Genomic DNA, 17,069 nt, shown 5'->3' with positions numbered 1-17,069 from the left:
CTTAATTCGCTGCAGCAGCAGCAGCAGCACCGCCTGGTGCGTCGCACACCTCTCCTTCTGGCGGGCACGTGGCACCAGCAGAGAACCACGAAGAGAGTCCCCGGCTTCGGCCCGGCAAGGCCCGTGCTCACACAGCTCGCATCACTCACGCAGGTGCGGCGCGAAGCGTTGGCGACTTGTTGCAGCTTACCGGTCTTCTGATGTCTATAACGAGTGATGAGCTCAACTTCCTGGTCTATCGATATCTGCACGAGTCGGGCGCGCTCCTCTCCGCCGCGCACTGCCGCGCCGCCGCCGTCGCGCACCCACACAACCGCGTGCCGCCGCGCACCCCGCGCCCGCCGCCGCGCGCCGCCCTCTCCCGCGCATCTGACGAGGCCGGGGCCCGGCGCGGCGCAGGCTTCCGGCACTCGGCGTTCACGTTTGGATGCGAGTCGCTCGTCAATAAGAGCAACATCAACGGCGCCAAGATCGCGCCAGGCACCGCCGGCCGCTGCCCGCTCGCCTCGGGCGCTCTCCGGTCTCAACGCCGCCTCCTGGGTGCCTCAGGCGAGCTCGTGAACCTGGTGCAGCGCGGCATCATGTACACCGAGCTGGAACGGGCGCGCGCCGTCCCCCCTTCCCCTTCCCCCCCCCCCCCCCTCCCCCCTCTCTCCCGGCCACTGCTCCTCTCCCCCCCTTCTTGCCAGCGCCCCGACTTGCCTGTGCCGCGCCCAGCCCTCCACCACTGCCCAGCCCTCCCAGCCCGCCACGCCTACTCCCGCCACGCCGACCGGGTTCCGTGTCCTTCTCAGTCGGTCGCAGACGACGGCACCGACTGCGAAGCGGCGCCCTACTCGCTCACGGCGAGCGCTCGGGAAAGCAAGCAGCAGCAGCAAAAGCAGGCGCAACGCGCAGCTCAGCAGCAGCAGCAGCAGCAGCAGCAGCAGCAGCAGCAGCAGCAGCCGCAGGGCGCGGCGGGGCAGAGAGGGCATGCGAGCGCGAGAGAGCAGGGGGGGCAGCAGCAAGCGTCGGGCGCACCGGTGCGCTCCCCCCCCCCCCCACCCCACCCCACCCCACCCCACCCCCTCGCTGCCCCACCCCCTCGCCGCCCCTCCCCGCCCTACCCCGCCCTACTCCGCCCCTCGCCGCCCTGCACAACCCTCGAGGCCTCTCCAGCTCCTCTCCCACTCTCCTCTCCCACTCTCCTCTTGCCGCCGCAGGTGCCGTCCGACGTGAAGCGGGAGGCGGCGTCGGGGAGTGACGCCGCCGGGGCGGCGGAGCCGGAGCCGATGGCCGTCGACGACGGCGGCGACGGCCGGTCGGGCGAGTACAAGACGCCGGAAGACGAGGTGACTGCGCTGGTCGGCCATACTTCGGAGGTGCGGCTCCGCCCTCGCAGTGGCGGGTGAGGCTGCCCAGTGCGGCCCGGCGAGAGGCTTGGTGCGTGCGGTTAGGTCTTCATCTGCGCGTGGAGCCCGGTGGGGCTGCAGCTCGCCAGCGGCTCCGGTGACGCAACTGCCCGGCTCTGGTCGCTTCCGAGCGGGCCGAGCGGCAAGAGTCGGCAGTGCGCGCCGGTGGTGTTGCCTCATTTGGTCGGCGGCAGCGAGGCGTGGAGAGACGTTTCCAAGGAGGCGTCCAAGGACGTGTCCAAGGACGTGACCACGCTCGACTGGAAGCACGACGGCAGCCTGCTCGCGACGGGCTCTTACGACGGGCAGGCGCGCGTGTGGAGCGCGAGCGGGCAGCTCACGCAGACGCTCAGCCGGCACAAGGGGCCGATCTTCTCGCTCAAGTGGAACCGGACTGGCCAGTTCCTCCTCTCGGGCTCCGTCGACAAGACGGCCATCGTGTGGGACGTCGGCGCCGGCGAGGTGCGGCAGCAGTTCTCCTTCCACACCGAGCCGACCCTCGACGTCGACTGGCGCGACGACACGTCCTTCGCCTCCTGCTCGACGGACCGCGTCATCTTCGTGTGCGCGCTCGGCGAGGAGAGGCGCGCGCCGGCCGGCCGCAGCCCCTTCCCTCCCACATGGACATGGGAGGTCCCCTCCCGCCAGCTCTCCAACACCCTCCAACAACCTCCAACAACCCTCCCCTCTTGTCTCGCGGCCTCGCCCCTCCAACAACCCTCCCCGCGGCGCACGCCCCTCGCCCCTCCATCTCTCGCCCACGCCCGCCGCCCTCGTGCCGCAGGTACCTGAAGCGGCTCGAGGGGCACGAGGACGAGGTCAACGCGATCAAGTGGGACCCGTCGGGCACGCTGCTAGCCTCCTGCTCCGACGACCACACCGCAAAGGTCTGGTCCATGGAGCGCGACGGCGCGCTGCAGGACCTACGCGACCACCAAAAGGAGATCTACACGCTCAAGTGGTCGCCGGCGGGACGCGGCTCCGCCAACCCGACCGCGCCGCTGCTGCTCGCCACCGCATCCTTCGACGCGACGGTGCGCCTCTGGGACGCGCGGAGCGGCCAGTGTTTGCAGGTCCTTGACCGCCACTCGCAGCCCGTGTAGTCGGTCGCTTTTTCCGGGGACGGCCGCCACTTGGCTTTGGGGTTTTTCGACCGCAGGCTGCACATTTGGGCAGTCAAGGGGGCCGCCAAGGCCCCCCCCCGGGCCCCGCCCCGCCCCGCCCCGCCGAGCGAGGCGGCCTCTCACCCCCCCCCCCCCCTCTCCAGGACGGTGCTCTCATCAAGAGCTACACGGGGCAGGGCGGCATCTTCGAGGTCTGCTGGAACAGCGACGGGAGCAAGGTGGCGGCATGCTTCTCCAACCACATCGTCGCGGTGCTGGACCTGGAGAGGAATGGCACTAAATGAGCCATGAGGAGGGGAGAGGTGCAGGGCGAGGAGGAGCGAGGAGAGCCATCGGGTGCCCCTCTCATTGCCGCGCTGCTTGAGCCTTGAGAGGCAGCCCCCGTCCGCCCTAAGTGCTCGCGAGAGCCGCACCACAACTCTTGCAGCAGAATGAAGGAGAGAGAGAGAGAGAGCTAAGGTCCGCACCGCCCCTGTCTGTGGGACAGGGGTACGAGAGCCGCCCCGAGCGAGCCGAAAAACACAGCACACATCTGACGAGACCAGTTTTGTGTGCAGAACCTGTCGAGTCCAATACGACAACTCTCAACTGACAGAGCAACTCCATGAAACCTTTTCAGCCACATTATCGGCACATCGCAACAAGTTCGTCGTCGCGGAGCCCTCGCACCTCGCAGTCGCACGGCTATGGGCTAAAGCCGTACACCGGCGAGATGCACGGTGTGCGAGTCGCACGGTGCGAGGCGTCAGGCCGTGATCTCGCCGAGCAGGCACTCGGCGAGGCGGTGGCAGCAGACGCCCCTCCCAACCTCACCTGCCTCGACCCCCCCTCAGGGCCGGCGCAAGCCGTACTCGTACATGGTCGTGTCCTTGAGCACCGCATACGAGCCGTCGGCCCGCTTGTCGAGCTTGGCAACCTTCTTGATGATGTCCTGCAGGTACTTCTTCTCCTCGGCGCCAAAGGAAGGGAGCACCTCCTTGAAGTGCTTGATGAGCTGGGGCAGGGCGAGGGCCCCCTTCTCGTGCAGCAGCATCACCACGTCGCGCTCGCTTAACAGCCGCTGCGCCTGCGCCGCCGCCGCCGCCGCCGCCGCCGCGCTAGAAGCCGCAGCCGCGGCGGCGGCGGGCGGGGCGGCGGCGACCGCAGGCTGAGGCAGCGGCGAAGGCGAGCGCCGCGCGCGCTTCCTCTTGGAGGCGTCGGCCGAGTCGCCCGGCTCCTTGCGCTTGCTGCCCGGGACGGCGCTACCCGGGGCGGCGGCCTCTTCTCCGGCCGCAGAGGAGGCGTCCCCGTCCGAGGCGTCGCTCCTCCGCCCCTCCTCGCCGAGCAGCCGGCGCAGCATCTCCCTCCCGCCGCTCTCGTCGTCATCGTCGTCGTCGTCGTCGTCGTCCTCCGACTCGTCCGCGCGCCTCCTCCGCCGCTCCTCGCGCAGCATCTTCTTTTGCGCACGCCGCCACTCGCCGCTGGTCGCCTCCTCCTCCTCCTCCTCCTCCTCCTCCTCCTCCTCGACCTGGCCGAGCCGCACCCGCGCAGCCTCGTGCCCCGCAGCCTTGCCCGCCTCTGCGCGCGCCGCCGCCGCCAAGTCATCTTCCTCAAAGAGCTCGTCCTCGTCGTCGTCCTCCATCAGCATCGCCTCCTCCACGTCGAGACCCTCCCGCCCGTCCTCCTCCTCCCACTCGCGCACCGTCGACACCGCGCCGCCGTCGTCAAACAGGTCGTCCTCCAGAAAGCCGTCGTTCGCCGCCGCCGCCGCCGCCACGCCCCCCTCCTCGTCCGCCGTGCCGCCGCGCCCCTTGCGCAGCGCCGCCACGCGCGCCGCCGTGCGCTCCCCCGCAAAGTTGTTGTGCGCCAGGGCCTGCTCGGCGGCGTCGATGTCCATCGTCTGGTAGGAGATCGCCGGCCGGAAGGACACCCACTCGCCAACGTCGACAACCTGCACCGAGCGGGGCGTCCGGCCGCTCGGCGGCTCGACGCGCAGCAGCACATAGCACGAGCCTCCGCCGCCCATCTCGCGGGTACCCTCCCACTGCCGGTTTTGCGGCGCACGGACGGCGTAGGTTGGCGCCGCCGTCCGCCGGCCCGCGGCGGCCGGCTCGTGGCGCGTGAGGGTCGCGTCCGGCGCGGCGCCGGGCCGAGGCTCGAGCGAGGGGAGACGCTCGCGGAACTTGGCGAGCAGCCGGCCGGTAGTCGGCCCGCGGCGTAGGTGTAGCGTGTTCTCGGCCATCTCGCTAGACGGGACGCGAGGCCACCGCGTCCCCTTGGTGTTAGGACGCTGCCGCTTCGTGGTGCCGCGTCCGTGTGGGAAGCGCGCTGTCAAGAAAATCGGGCCGCCGGCCCTGGTTGTGCGGTTAATGACTGCACTCCAAGTGCTCCAAGTGCTCCTCACTAACACGGCACGGCACCGGGCACGGGAATGACGGCGACGTGGCATTGTGAGCTCAGATCGACGGCGACGGCGACGGCGACGAGGCAATTGTGAGCTCCGCGCTGCTTGTTTGTGAGTCCACGGACACGCGGCGCCCCGCGCTTATCCTGTCTGTTTAAAGTACACTCACTGAAAATCCACCAGTGTGGGATTTCGCGCAATGCTTGACTCTGAAAAGCTCGCCGATCCCTGCGGTGAGCGCTGTGGTCGCCGCAGACTGGCTCCGACTTGACGGCAGCATGGAGACGTGATGCCTCCATGCCACTCGCAATCAATGGCCAATCAATCTTGCTGCCGTCGATCGAGTTGAAATCGACATGCAGCTCGATCTTTGCCCCGCAGGAGGAATATGCGGCCTTGCCCCATGACAACCATATCCGCTTGGCGAAAAGAAAACCCTGAGCACGGGCTGTCCAGCACCGAGAAAGAAGAAAATTGCCGCCGCTGGTTTTTTCTCACGTTTCTTTGCGCACGCATCGGTTACAAGCCTCGCTCGTTGCTCCGCGGCCGGCGCCTCCCCCACCGGCTCGCTGAAGCCGCTCATGAGCACGCGATCGGAGCGCGCGCAGCGCTACGGTGTCGACTGCGGCGAGGGGCTCGAGTGGCCAGCGGGGTGCCGCCCGAACCGCTCTCCCCTCTCGCCCATCCACACGCTCTATCGGCGGCGCTCCCTCCATCGCATTGACGCGGCGCTCACCCGCACCACAGGTGGGTACCGGGCCGGGAGTATGCAAAGCCGTTGGTCTTGACCAACAAGAGCGACAGCGCCATGCGGCTGCGGTACCGGCTCCCCGATTCCAAATACTTTTCAATGGCGTTTCCCGAGGAGATCTTCTTGCTTCCCGGCCTCACGCACACGCTCGTCGTCACTTTCCGTCCCGTGCACCTCGAGTCGTACGACGACGCGGTGCAGTTCTCGAACGAGCGGGGTGTGCGCCCGACCGCTACAGACAGCGGCGGAGAGCTGACACCGCGGAGATACATGCCCGCTCCACCTGCGCCCGCTCCCAGGGCAAAGCCCACTTGACAAGAGGCGGCCGGTGCCCACAGGGACCTTCTGCATACCGATTCGCGCGCACGTGCCGTCCGCGGCCGCCGTGGTCCCCGAAACTCTCGACTTTGGCTTCTGCCCTGTGGATGAGACTGCCGTCAGGACCTTCCCCATCTCCAACCGCGGCCAGGTGCGAGGCTGCCGCCGCTCTCCCAGCGTCGCCCAGCGGAGGAAGACGCGTTCGCCCGCCGCCCGACCGTAGTTGCCAATCACTTTTGAGTGGTCCTACGATGGGCCCTTTCGCCTCTCGCCCGCCTCGGGTGCTATGCCTCCGGGATCGTCCGTGACAATTACGGCACGCTTCACGCCATCCGATGCCACCGTCTGCGTCGTGCGCTGCGTCTGCACGATCCCCGAGGACCGCGCGCACGTGATGACGCTCGAGGGAATCGGAAAGTATCCCTTTCTTGCTTCCGACTACGAAGCGATCAACTTTGGTCGCGTTCTCGTGGGCGCCACGGCGCGCCGGCATCGCCCCTTGCGCATCCCGAGCTCACACTTTCACGAGGCCGACTTGCGCTGATAGGCCCGGGCCGAGTTTCGCCTGAGCAACCAGTCCCCCGTGAGCGCGCGCTACTTTATCAGCCAGAGGGAGCGCGACGCGGCGCGGACCGTCTCGCTCGCACCCGTCTCCGGTGTCATTCCGCCCGGTGGTGCAGAGACCGTGACCGCCATCTTCCGTCCCGACGTGCGAGGCACGCAGACGCGCGAGATCTACGACGTGGTGACGACAGGGGGCAACCGCATCGCGATAGAGTGCGCGGGAGAGGCTATCGGGCCGATCGTCGAGCTCTCCGCACGGTCGGTGGATTTTGGCGACGTGCCGATCGAGGAGCCGCGGCGAACGGTGACGCGGGTCGTGCAGCTCCAAAACCGGTCCAACTCGCATGTGCCGTTCCAACTGCATGCCGTCGAGGAGAACGGCGCCTTTGCCGTCGGCTGCACGGCGGGCGTCGTGCCACCGCGCCTCTCCCACACGCTGAGGCTCACCTACTCTCCCTCCGAGCCGGGCAACTACTACCGCCGGGTCGTGATCCTCGTGCACAATCAGGCGCCGCTCTGCTTGGATGTCGTCGGGACTGGCTTCAACGACAAGAAGCGTCCGATGACCCTCGCGCTCCCCGTCGTGGCGAGAGCGCGCGCGAGGGCGCGGCGCGGACTTCACCTTCTCAGCCCTGAGGAGCTCGACGCCTCTGCCTCGGCCAAGCGCGCCAGGTCGGCGGCACTGCTGGAAGGTGCCAGCAGCGGGTCCGGCGAGGGCGAGAGCGAAGGCGAGGGCGAGAGCGAGGGAGACCAGGACGAGGACGATGAGGTAGAGCTAATGAACGAGGTGTTCCACGGCTGCTGCGATCCCACGGCGGCCCTCGCCTTTGACGAGGAGTACCTCGACTTTGGCGCCGCGTCGCGGCTGCGCGTGGGCGAGCCGCGCCTGCTCCGGCTGACCAACCGCACCCGTGGAAAGATCGCAGTCCGCTGGGCACTTCCCCATGGCTACGCATCCGGTGGCTCGCTCGACCGACTGGGCGCCGTCTTTGCGGTCAATCCAGCGACGTGCGACGTGGCTCCAGAGTCGACGGCAACCTTCAAGGTGCACTTCCTGCCACGCTCGGACAGCCAGCACTACTTCCAGCGCCTCGAGTGCGTCGCCAGCTTCAAGTCCATGCGCTCCTTCCGACTGGTCTCCGAAGACAACTTTGTGCCACCCTGGTCGCTCGCAGTTGGCGCACATGGTCACACCTTTGCGCCCGGGGCGAGCCGCTTCATCGCGCAGCCTTTGCTGTCGCACCCTGTGCTCTCGTTTCCCGTGTGCCACGTCGGCGAGACCGGCTACCAGACCGTCTCGCTCACAAACGAGGGCGAGACGCCCATGATGTTTTCTCTGCGAACCGGCGCCTCCTGCAACTTTGCCATTGTGCCACCTGCGGGCGTCGTTCCGGCCCTCGGCACTCAGCTGTTGGCGGTGCGCTTTAGCCCCACAGAGGTTGCGCAGTACGATCGCACGGTGAGCCTAGTTCTCAACGGCGAGGAGGCGAACCCGCTCAAGATGAGGCTGCTTGGTGCGGGCTCCGAGGCATCGCTGCGTCTACCGCACGGCGGCCGGCTCTTCCTACCAACCACCTGCGTGGGCGCTTCCTCAACGGCGTGCCTGACCATATCCAACCCTACTCGCCTGCCTCTCGCGTATGAGTGGGACCTTCCGGAGAGCGCCGCGGATGTGCTGAGCGTCTCCCCTGCCGCTGGAGTGCTGAGTGGCAAGGCCTCGCTGCAAACCACCTGGGTCTTTTCGCCGAGTTCGCCGGGACATATGCTCGCCAAGGTGCCCTGCCTGGTGTCCGCCGTCGACAGCCGCACTGGCGGCACAGGTAGCTACGAGGTGCTGAACCAAGTCCTCACTGTTTCCGGCGCCGGGGCGTCGGGACAGCTAAGCGTGTCGCCGGCTGTGCTGGACTTTGGTGCCATCCAGGTTGGCCTGCCGCGCCGGTTGCCACTGACGCTGGTCAACTCGTCGACCGTCGACCTGTGGTACGAGCTCTCCTTTTGCCGAACCGAGGCTTGCGCGATGGACGAGGCCGGAGAAGCTGACGTCCTCCGTTGCCTCGCGCCTCGCGGCCTGGTTCCCGCCCGCAACTCGGTGGCGGTGACGGTACAGCTCGAGGCCCTAGCGCGGGGGTCAATCCATTACGACGTCCTCTGCGCCATTGCACCCGGAGGGAACGGCGACGCTGAAAGTGTGCTGCTTTTGCCGCCGACGCGCCTCAGCGGCATCCAAGCCAGGGGAGAGTACCCGGCGCTGCAAGTAGTGGACGCCCGACTGAGCGGTGTCTCGCAAGAGGCGCTCTGGCGCTCGCTACAGCTGAAACAGGTCAACGACGAGCTCAATGACGTGCCCTCTGCAGAGGAGAAGGCGTGCATGTCGGTGGAGGGGAAGCCACCGCCCATCTTGCACGCGCCCGCCACCTCGACCTTCCGTCGCTTCGATCTTGTGCTTCCACCGCGCATCCAAACTTCGGCGGAGCAGCGACTGCGGCTGCTCATTCGAAACACGAGTAGACTCCCTGCGCGATGGACCCTCAAGTACCCGACCGAATCGGACGTGCAGGCGGAGCCTTGGGTGGACTTTGGCCCGCCCTCGGACGAACAAGTCAAGCAGGCGTCCATCATTGACCGCAAGATCATTTCCGCGAGACCACGGAGCGGTGCCCTGCAGCAAGGCGACGAGCAAGTGATCGAGTTGACGATGCGCCACTTTGCCACCGACGCGTACGAGCTGCCGCTCACCCTCGTCGTCGAGTGCGGCAAGCGGCTGGTGCTTAACGTAAAGGGCCGGACGCTCGGGCCGACTGAGACCCACCTCGCCCTCCCGTCGGGCGGCATCCGGCTGGGCGCAGCGCCCATTGGGCTGCCCACGCCCCTGCGCCAGACGCTCGAGCTTCCTAATCCTTCGGCCGTACCGGTAGAGTACGAGATCAACAGCGCTGCCCTGGATGCGTTCACCTCCAAGCATCTCGGCTTCGAGGTGTTGTCTTGCCCTGAGCCTGCCGGTGTCATCTCACCGGGCAGCTGCGCGAGGGTGCCGCTGCTCTTCCACCCGCTCGAGGCGCGCGAGTACTTCATATCTCTGCCGCTCCGTTTTGGACATGCCAGGGGGGGCCCATGCAAGGACACCACAGTCCTTATCCGGGCGAACGGCTACGACCCATCCGATGCGCCCGTGGACTCGACGAGCGAGGCGGGCGTCATGCCACCGTGCAGCTTGCTGCAGCCATCACAGGTGGGACTGCCTGTGAGTCTCTCACTTGACACCTGCGTATTTGGTCGCCTGCCGCAGCACTCGGACGGGTCACAGTTCCTGATCCTTTCCAACGCGCTCGATACGGCGTGCAAGTTTGCTTGGGACACCGCCCATCCGTTGTACGGGTCACGCGTCGCAATTCACCCGTCCGGTGGCAGCGTTCCGCCACTGGGGCACGTCTGCTGCAAGGTGTGCGTCCGCGGTGCGGGACCGCCCGAGGCGCTCGACCTCGTGCTCGGCTGCACCCTCGAGCCGCTTGCCTCGACTGCCGCAAACGATTTCACCAGGACGGCGGATGGGACGCGCAAACTTGTTGCCGAACGACCGGAGCAGCGACGAGAGCGCAGCGCGCTCACACCTCTCGCCGCTAGGCAATCTCTGGCGCCGCCGCTGTCGAGCGCCGCGCCGCCGCGGCTGCTGCTCGGAGTCCGAGCGACGTTCCTTCCGTCGGCGACGCTACGCAGTGCGGCCTTCCCCTTGGCGGAGCACTTTGTCCCTCGCTCGCTGCCGCCGCCAGAGCCGACACAGCTAGGCCGTTCGAAGCCGAGGCGCAGTCAGGCAGGGATCTACGGCGCGGGCGTCGCCCGCGACGCGGCAACTCGGCGAGCGCAGCGTGACACAGCAGAGGCGGTTCTCGTCGAGTTGTTGCAGGACGTAATGCGGTCGGAGGAGGTGCGTCGCGTTCTCCAGGCGCCGCCGGTGAGGATCGTCCCCTGGTTTGCCCAGCTCGCCTTTGCCAGGCACGGCACCGCTCCAGCGCCCGTGACTGTTCGATGCGCCGACGCCACTTGTGAGGTTGGGGTTCTCGACGATGCGGCCGCAGCTGAGGAGCGCAAGCAGGAGCGTGCGTTTGCTGCCGCAGAGGCGGCTCGCCGCACCACGCGGCGGCTGCGAGACGTGCAGTCATCGGCGGAGCTGCAAGAGCTGGCGGCTTACGTCCTCGAGGGCACTCTGTTCAGCCTCGTCTCGGACGCCTCTCATGGCGAGCTCTCGTTGCTTGATCAAACGCCGACCGCCCCAACAGCAGAACCAGGACGAACGAGGGTGACCAAGGCTTTCGTTCGGCGAGGCCGAGGGCTAGGGGACACGCAAGAGTGGTGAATTTGATCTCGTTGTATTTATTGTCAAAGTATCTCCCGGGCGCGCGCCGCGGGACAGGGGCGGTGATATTTTTTCAATGTATCACGAGCGCGGTTCTCTCAGTCATCTTCGCACCACGAGCACGCCGTAGTCGCATCTTCCAAAGCGTCCCAGCCCGCCGCCGCGGCCGCGGAAAACCGGCGCGGGGGCCGCTTCTCGACCAGCGACCAATCCGCGCCCCGTCCCCCCACCCGTGCCCACCGGACTCGCCCGGCGAGCCGTGCCGCCTCTGCGGCAGACGCCCTCGCCGGACCGCCACTCAGCGAGGAGCGCGCGGCGCGGCGGAGGTCTTGGCGTCCCGGCCGCGCGCCGCCTCCGGCTTGTCGCGCCACCAGCACAACGCTCTCCTCCTGCCCTACCACCGGCAGCGTGAAGAGCTCGAAGCCAGCAGCCTCGAGCCGGCGCGAGAGGCTGCCCAGCGACCGCCGTGCACCGCTCCCGGCTCGCCCGTTGAAGAGGTTGCACACGAGGGCGCCGCCCGGCGCGAGCGCCCGACGGCAGTCGGAGAGAAAGGGCGGCTGCAGCAGCTGCGGCGGCGTGTCCCCCTTTGCGTCAAAGGCGTCCAACAGCACGGCGTGCAAGCTGCCCTCCTCGAGCCCAGCCACGTGCGCCGCACCGTCCGCGCGCGTTACCGTGAAGGTCGCGTCGCCGGCGGCGCCGCTGCCGGCGCAAGCCTCGCCGCGCAGCGCAAAGCGGCAGTGCAGGACCTCGCGCGCCGCTCTGATGACGACGGGGTCGTGCTCAACCGCCTCGACCCGCAGGCTCGGGTAGGCGGCGGCGAGGAAGCTGGGGAGGGCGGCGGTGCCGAGTCCAACGCAGAGGAGACGTGGCGAGTCGAGACGCGTGTTGGGGCGTAGGCCGCAAAAGGCAGCGCAGGCGGCGGCCATGACTCTGAGGTACTGGAAGCTGGCAAGGACCGGCGCGGCCTCGCTCTCGTCCTCTCGCAGGTAGGCGAGGCCCTGCTCGACGCTGTCGAAGAGCATGCGCCGCCACCGAGGGCCGTGCGACGTGACGCGCACGATACCATTTCCGTGCACCGAGCGCTCTGCGAAGAGGACGACTCCTTCTCGCTGCTCGGCGTGCCACGCGAAAGCTTCCTCCGACTGCGGACGCAGCAGTGCCGCTGCGCCATTGCGCGCGAAGGAGGCGAGCGCGCGTGGCCCGCTATAGGTGCTGACGACAGCGAAGCGCGTGCCGACGCCGCCGGAAATGACTGGCTCGACGCACATCGGAACCAGAGCTTGGCAACCTTAGTGGCCGCAGGCCACACGCCGGGCGTGAATTTAGTCGCGCGTAGGGCCCCTCAGCGCGCGAAGAAAATTTTGAAGAAAATGCGGTGGGTGAGTACTAATTTTCACGTCCTTAGCGAGTGATGCGATGACGTTCTTGTTTTGCCCAAAACACGAAGGTACTCGCACGTTCTTATTGGCTGTGGCGTGTGTGGGGTGGTGGGTGGGTGGGTGGGGGGGGGCGGGGGGGGGGCGCTCTCGAGGTCGGCGTGGGTGGGGTGGGTGCGCCGTGGGTGCGCTGTTTGTGTACATCTGAACAAGGGCGCCAGCGAATTTCTTTTTCGCAAGACAGCACAATCACGACCGTGTCTTCGAGCGACAGTTTGCCAACCATGTCTGGCCCTCGAGCGTCTGCTTGGTTCTTACGGATGCAGGCGGCCATGATTGAGGACCGCCAGTCGAAGACGCAGCTGACTGACGAGACTGTGCAGCGGCTGCGGGCGCATCGGCAGCGGCAGTGGCAGAAGGTGGCGGCAGACTTCAACAAGCGCCTGGACGAAGCGAATGAGCGGGCGGACGCATCAATCGCAGCGTGGCTCGCGGCTCACAAGGAGCGCGTCGCGCTCGGCATGACGACCGACGGTGGGACCACGACGGACCACTGCGACACCGAAGGCATGACTGAGGAGGTCGCGGACGAGAACGCGCCGCTGGTGAACGGCCAGGGATACGTTTGGGCCGAGGGCTACGGCGGCCGCCCCGGCTGGGTTCTCTGCGTAGATTAGGGCCAGGATTAGGGCCAGGAGCCGCCGGCGTCCGGCGTGCGAGGCCCGGCTCTTGCGCACAGAAGTGAGCGGAGCGAGCCGAAGAGAAAATTTGAGGATAGGTCGTACTTGCATGTACGTACGTCCCTGTTTTGACAGTGATCTGTGATCTGTGAGGGTCCGCCCGCAGGCGCATTTTGTATACCGAGGCGGTGCCCGGTGCCGAGCGCAGGCCGGAGCCCACAGGTCGGACCTTAAGACAGCGTTGTAGATCCCTGGGCGAGGGTGGTGGAGAGGGCGGTCCGTCGGCGCCAAACCACCTCCCACCGAGGTGGGCAGGTTCCACGCGTTCCCGGACCGCCCCGTTGGAGGTAGACCGCTCGTCTAGCCAATCAGCCTTAAGCGAGCGGCCTGGCCGTTGGAATGGCCGAGGAGGGGAGGACGACTGTCTCTGACGGCGAACCTCAGTTACGAGCCGCCCTCCCCTCGAGACGCGAGGCCAGCGCACTTGGGGCCAAGCCCCAGCGTACACCGTCCCACACGCCTCACGCGGCCTCTGGCTGGAGCGGGATCGCAAGCGAGTCCCCCTGGCCGGCGCGCGTCTTCCGAGAGAGGAGCGGGAGCGAGGGACCTCCTTAGTAAGCCGGCATGCAGGCGCATGCACGGCCGTTCAGAAACTTTCCCAGCCGTTGGAATGGCTGCGCTCCCGCCCCTCACTGGGCCGAACGGGTAGTAGGCGTTGGCGCCGAAGAGGGAGGAGTCGCCGAAGGACGGGTAGTCGTCGGTCATGCGGGGGGAGGAGGAGTCGGGAGCAGCAGGGGGGGAGAAATGCCTGAGAGGGTGGGGAGGGAGGCGTGAGGCGCGAGGTGAGGGGGTGCGGGGCGCGGGGCGTGCGTGGGACGCGAGGCGTGAGGCGCAGGGCGTTGGGCGGGAGGGCGCGGGGCGCTCGAGGTTGTTTTGACAAGTAGTACGTAGTGTCGAAGTACGTCCGTGATTGAGCTGAGGCGCAGTACGTGAGGGTCGCTAGCGTGTCGTCAGCAAGGGCGTGTGGGCTGGGGGCATTTCCGCCCACGTGTTCTTGCGATACGTACTTGATTTCACGGTCGTGAAAGCAATGCATTTCACAGCGTCCCTGATTTCCTTGGCACCAGCGTTTGTCATGCCCAGGACCATGCCGCGACGCAGCAATGGCCGCCCCCGCTGGCGAGCAATCTCGTCAGCTGATGTTGCATCGCGCTCCGAGGCCCAGGCGCCGGTGCGTATAGTCAAGCTGCAGAACCTCGACAACGATGTGCTCGTCGTTATCCAGCGCACCCTTTTCGCCCAAGCGCTTTCGGCGGATGGCGTGCGTCTCGGCTCGCTTGCCGCGTCGTGCCGGTCATTGCACGCTGCCCTGGCGCCCGAGCTGCGGCTTCAACGCAAGCACGCAGAGGCCGCGCTGCTTGCGCACTGCCAAATTACCGCCGAGGAGCTCGACAAGGGAGGCTGTCTGCTCGACCTCTCTGGCTGGTTCGAGAGGTCAGGCGTGCTGAAGACGATGCTCGGCAGCATGCTCGCGCATTGGCGGAGCGGGCAAACCTACTTCATCACGGCGGCTCATCGATATCACGGCGAGGTAGGCTCGACACGTGTCAGCAGCACGATCCAGATCAGTGTGGCGTGGCGTGTGGCGGAGATCTACCACGCAAATATATCCGCGACTGCCGCGTGCCTGCAAGTCCGCGGAAGCTTCACGGAGCTCTTGAGTCTGCAGTCGGAGCTTTGGCACCACTACACGCCGCCGTACTACGTAGTGACCCAGGGCGGCTCCACTGTGCGAATGATGCTCTGATCTGCACTCTGATGCTCAGCGCAGATACATCGGGACACACACACACACTTGTACTTGTGCATGTGCATGTGCATGTGCATGTGCGTGTGCATGTGCATGATCGTGTGCGTGTGCGTGTGCGTGTGCATGTGCATGCGCACGTGCATGTGCATGTTGTGCATGTGCATGTGCATGCGCATATTGAACGTGCAGCATGTCGCGTTTTGACCCTCAAAAAAAAAAGCAGAGCAACCGCCGGCACGAAACGATCAAGCCACACTGAAGCCACCGCCACTCAGCGCCGCCACTCAGGTCTCAGCATCTCAGCACCCTGTCGTCACTCAGCGGCGGAGGGAGGTTTTCCAGCGCACTGGGACGCCGGGATCACCTATATGTACGTACTGGCGAACTGCGGGGCGATTTGTTTATTTTAGTTCTATTCCTAAGCGTCCACCGCGTCAGCAGCAGCTCAGTGCTCCCCTCGTTGCTCACCAGCGTCAGTGGGCGCGACGAGCACTCGCCCGCCTCGCCGAGCAGCGCCAGCAGCGAGCTGAGCCCTCCCACCCCTCCGCCGCGCCGCCGCCTCCCTGCCCGCCTCCCTCCGCCAGGTCCTCGGGGCCACGGGCAGGTGAGCCCCACGGCATTCAAAAGTGCAAGGCCCGTGTCAACCGTGGCGCGGGCAGTAGATGTCGTGCGATTCATCGGTTGGTGACGTAAGGTTAAGGTGAGGACTGAGGTAATGTCTCTGCACACAACAAGAATTTTACAACAAGAAAGAAGAAGGAATCTCTCTCTCCCACACAACACTACAAGTGTTGTGGCGCAAGGGGGGGGCGACCCTCGCATCTCCACGCCCCCCCGGACACGGGCAGGAGCCCCACGGCATTCAAAAGTGCAAGGCCCGTGTCAACCGTGGGTGGCGTAGATCTCTGATCTCTCTGTCCTTGCCCAACCTCTTGTCTTGCCCGTTGCCCTACGCCTACCGCCTACTAGCTACTTGACCCCAGACAAGGTTAGAGCGGCCATAACAGGTGTTATGGCTGTTATGGCTGGCTGCTCATAACACCCCATAACACCTCATAACACCTCATAACACCTCCATCGCTGTTATGGCTGTTATGCCCACCCTACCATGACACCTCATAACACCTCATAACACCTCATAGCACTCATAACACATCCCACTGGTTGTTATGACAGCCAGCAAGCAGCATAACAACCTCATAACAGCTGTTATGCCTCGGCCAAAACCGAATTTGACCTTTCTGTCCCACGGATTTTTTCAAAGGAGGGGCCCCGCCCGCGCGTATCCCGGTGTTTGTGCAATAAAATTCTTCTTTTGGAGCGCCCGCCCCGCGCCGGTAGCTACTACCAGCCATTCAGCCAGCCATGGCCTACCGGATGAAGATGTTCAAGAGCCAGAAGCCCTCGTCATTTGACCTGCGCGTCTCCGACTTCAAGAGAATTCCCGGCTTCAACTATGTGCTGTCTGTGTCGACGGAGGACGAGCACACGTACAACTCGCTGGCTCAGGGCAAAAGAGAGAACAGTTGGCGATCGATGCCGAAATCCAGCGGCGAGCAGTTCGGCGTGGCCTCTCGGGCCATATCACCGTGGTGCGTGGACCCGGGACGGCTCTCTCATAGCAGCCCATAACATGTTATGAGTGTTATGGCTGTTATGGGCCCATATGCCCAGAGAGCCATAACACCATAAAAGTAATATATCTTTACTTCCAAAACCCGGACGTGCCTCCACCGGCACGCCGCTTCCGACAGGGTGATGGAAGGTTCGACGCACCCCCGGACTGGGCGGAGAGATCCCAGGGTATAGACTCTGGGCTGTCCGCCCCGCCCCCACTTGCCCTGACTGCACAGGATAGCGTGCCCCGACAAACGGCGACACATAGCGGGGGACACTGCGCCGGGGGGTATGCCTAACTTTGGTGCTTTGTGTGGGTCGCGTTCCCTTGGTAGCTGTGTGGTTGAAGCCCTCGTGCCGCTGGCTTGCCCCTTCCAGCGGCTGGCCCCTCGAGACTGTCGGTGCTTGGCGGGAGGAGGGGGAGAGGGAGGCCCGGTGGGAGGAGAGGGAGAGGGAGGCCCGGTGGGAGGGGAGGGAGAGGGAGGCCGCCTTGGGCTCTTCTCCTCCCCCCTCCCTGGGCTCTTCTCCTTTCCCCACCCTGGGCTCTTCTCCCCTCCTCCCTGGTACTCTCGGCCTGATTACCGGAGCGACTGCCGGAGCAGACGCTGGGGGGACACTCGCGCCCGGAGGCGGTACGCACGACCCGGAGGCGTGGGGATGGGGGGGGGCCGCGCCGCCGCCGCCGTGCCGCCTTCTCCCGCTTT

The 17,069-nt window shown here is 66.2% G+C and overlaps 5 protein-coding genes across 5 annotated transcripts; 3 read left to right on the top strand and 2 right to left on the bottom strand.

The window, feature by feature from the left end:
• Positions 1 to 7: 7 nt before the first annotated feature.
• EMIHUDRAFT_457509 (hypothetical protein) lies at positions 8 to 3,098 on the top strand. Its single transcript, XM_005777968.1, has 9 exons — positions 8 to 36; positions 154 to 258; positions 400 to 480; positions 550 to 602; positions 795 to 1,022; positions 1,203 to 1,361; positions 1,437 to 1,954; positions 2,176 to 2,425; positions 2,659 to 3,098. The coding sequence occupies exons 2-9, from the start codon at positions 201 to 203 to the stop codon at positions 2,797 to 2,799; spliced, it is 1,488 nt and encodes a 495-aa protein (XP_005778025.1). The 5' UTR covers positions 8 to 36; positions 154 to 200; the 3' UTR covers positions 2,800 to 3,098.
• On the bottom strand, positions 3,061 to 4,797 carry EMIHUDRAFT_443580 (hypothetical protein). The gene has a single exon (XM_005777967.1). It carries the CDS (start codon positions 4,734 to 4,736, stop codon positions 3,345 to 3,347), a length of 1,392 nt encoding a protein of 463 aa, XP_005778024.1. The 5' UTR covers positions 4,737 to 4,797; the 3' UTR covers positions 3,061 to 3,344.
• A 682-nt stretch (positions 4,798 to 5,479) lies between these two features.
• On the top strand, positions 5,480 to 10,882 carry EMIHUDRAFT_237473 (hypothetical protein; the record flags this gene model as incomplete). The annotated part of the gene is made up of 6 exons (XM_005777966.1): positions 5,480 to 5,550; positions 5,646 to 5,866; positions 5,949 to 6,118; positions 6,191 to 6,436; positions 6,515 to 9,130; positions 9,257 to 10,882. The coding sequence occupies 6 exons, from the start codon at positions 5,480 to 5,482 to the stop codon at positions 10,880 to 10,882; spliced, it is 4,950 nt and encodes a 1,649-aa protein (XP_005778023.1).
• A 98-nt stretch (positions 10,883 to 10,980) lies between these two features.
• On the bottom strand, positions 10,981 to 12,150 carry EMIHUDRAFT_237472 (hypothetical protein; the record flags this gene model as incomplete). The annotated part of the gene is made up of 1 exon (XM_005777965.1): positions 10,981 to 12,150. One exon carries the CDS (start codon positions 12,148 to 12,150, stop codon positions 10,981 to 10,983), a length of 1,170 nt encoding a protein of 389 aa, XP_005778022.1.
• A 1,935-nt stretch (positions 12,151 to 14,085) lies between these two features.
• Positions 14,086 to 14,745, top strand: EMIHUDRAFT_237469 (hypothetical protein; the record flags this gene model as incomplete). The annotated part of the gene is made up of 1 exon (XM_005777964.1): positions 14,086 to 14,745. One exon carries the CDS (start codon positions 14,086 to 14,088, stop codon positions 14,743 to 14,745), a length of 660 nt encoding a protein of 219 aa, XP_005778021.1.
• Between the last annotated feature and the right edge of the window lie 2,324 nt (positions 14,746 to 17,069).

This window comes from Emiliania huxleyi (assembly GCF_000372725.1).
Source record: "Emiliania huxleyi CCMP1516 unplaced genomic scaffold EMIHUscaffold_251, whole genome shotgun sequence".
Taxonomy (NCBI): Eukaryota; Haptophyta; order Isochrysidales; family Noelaerhabdaceae; genus Emiliania; species Emiliania huxleyi.
Note: the sequence above shows the minus strand (reverse complement) of the source record. Positions and strands in the feature narration are given on the sequence as shown.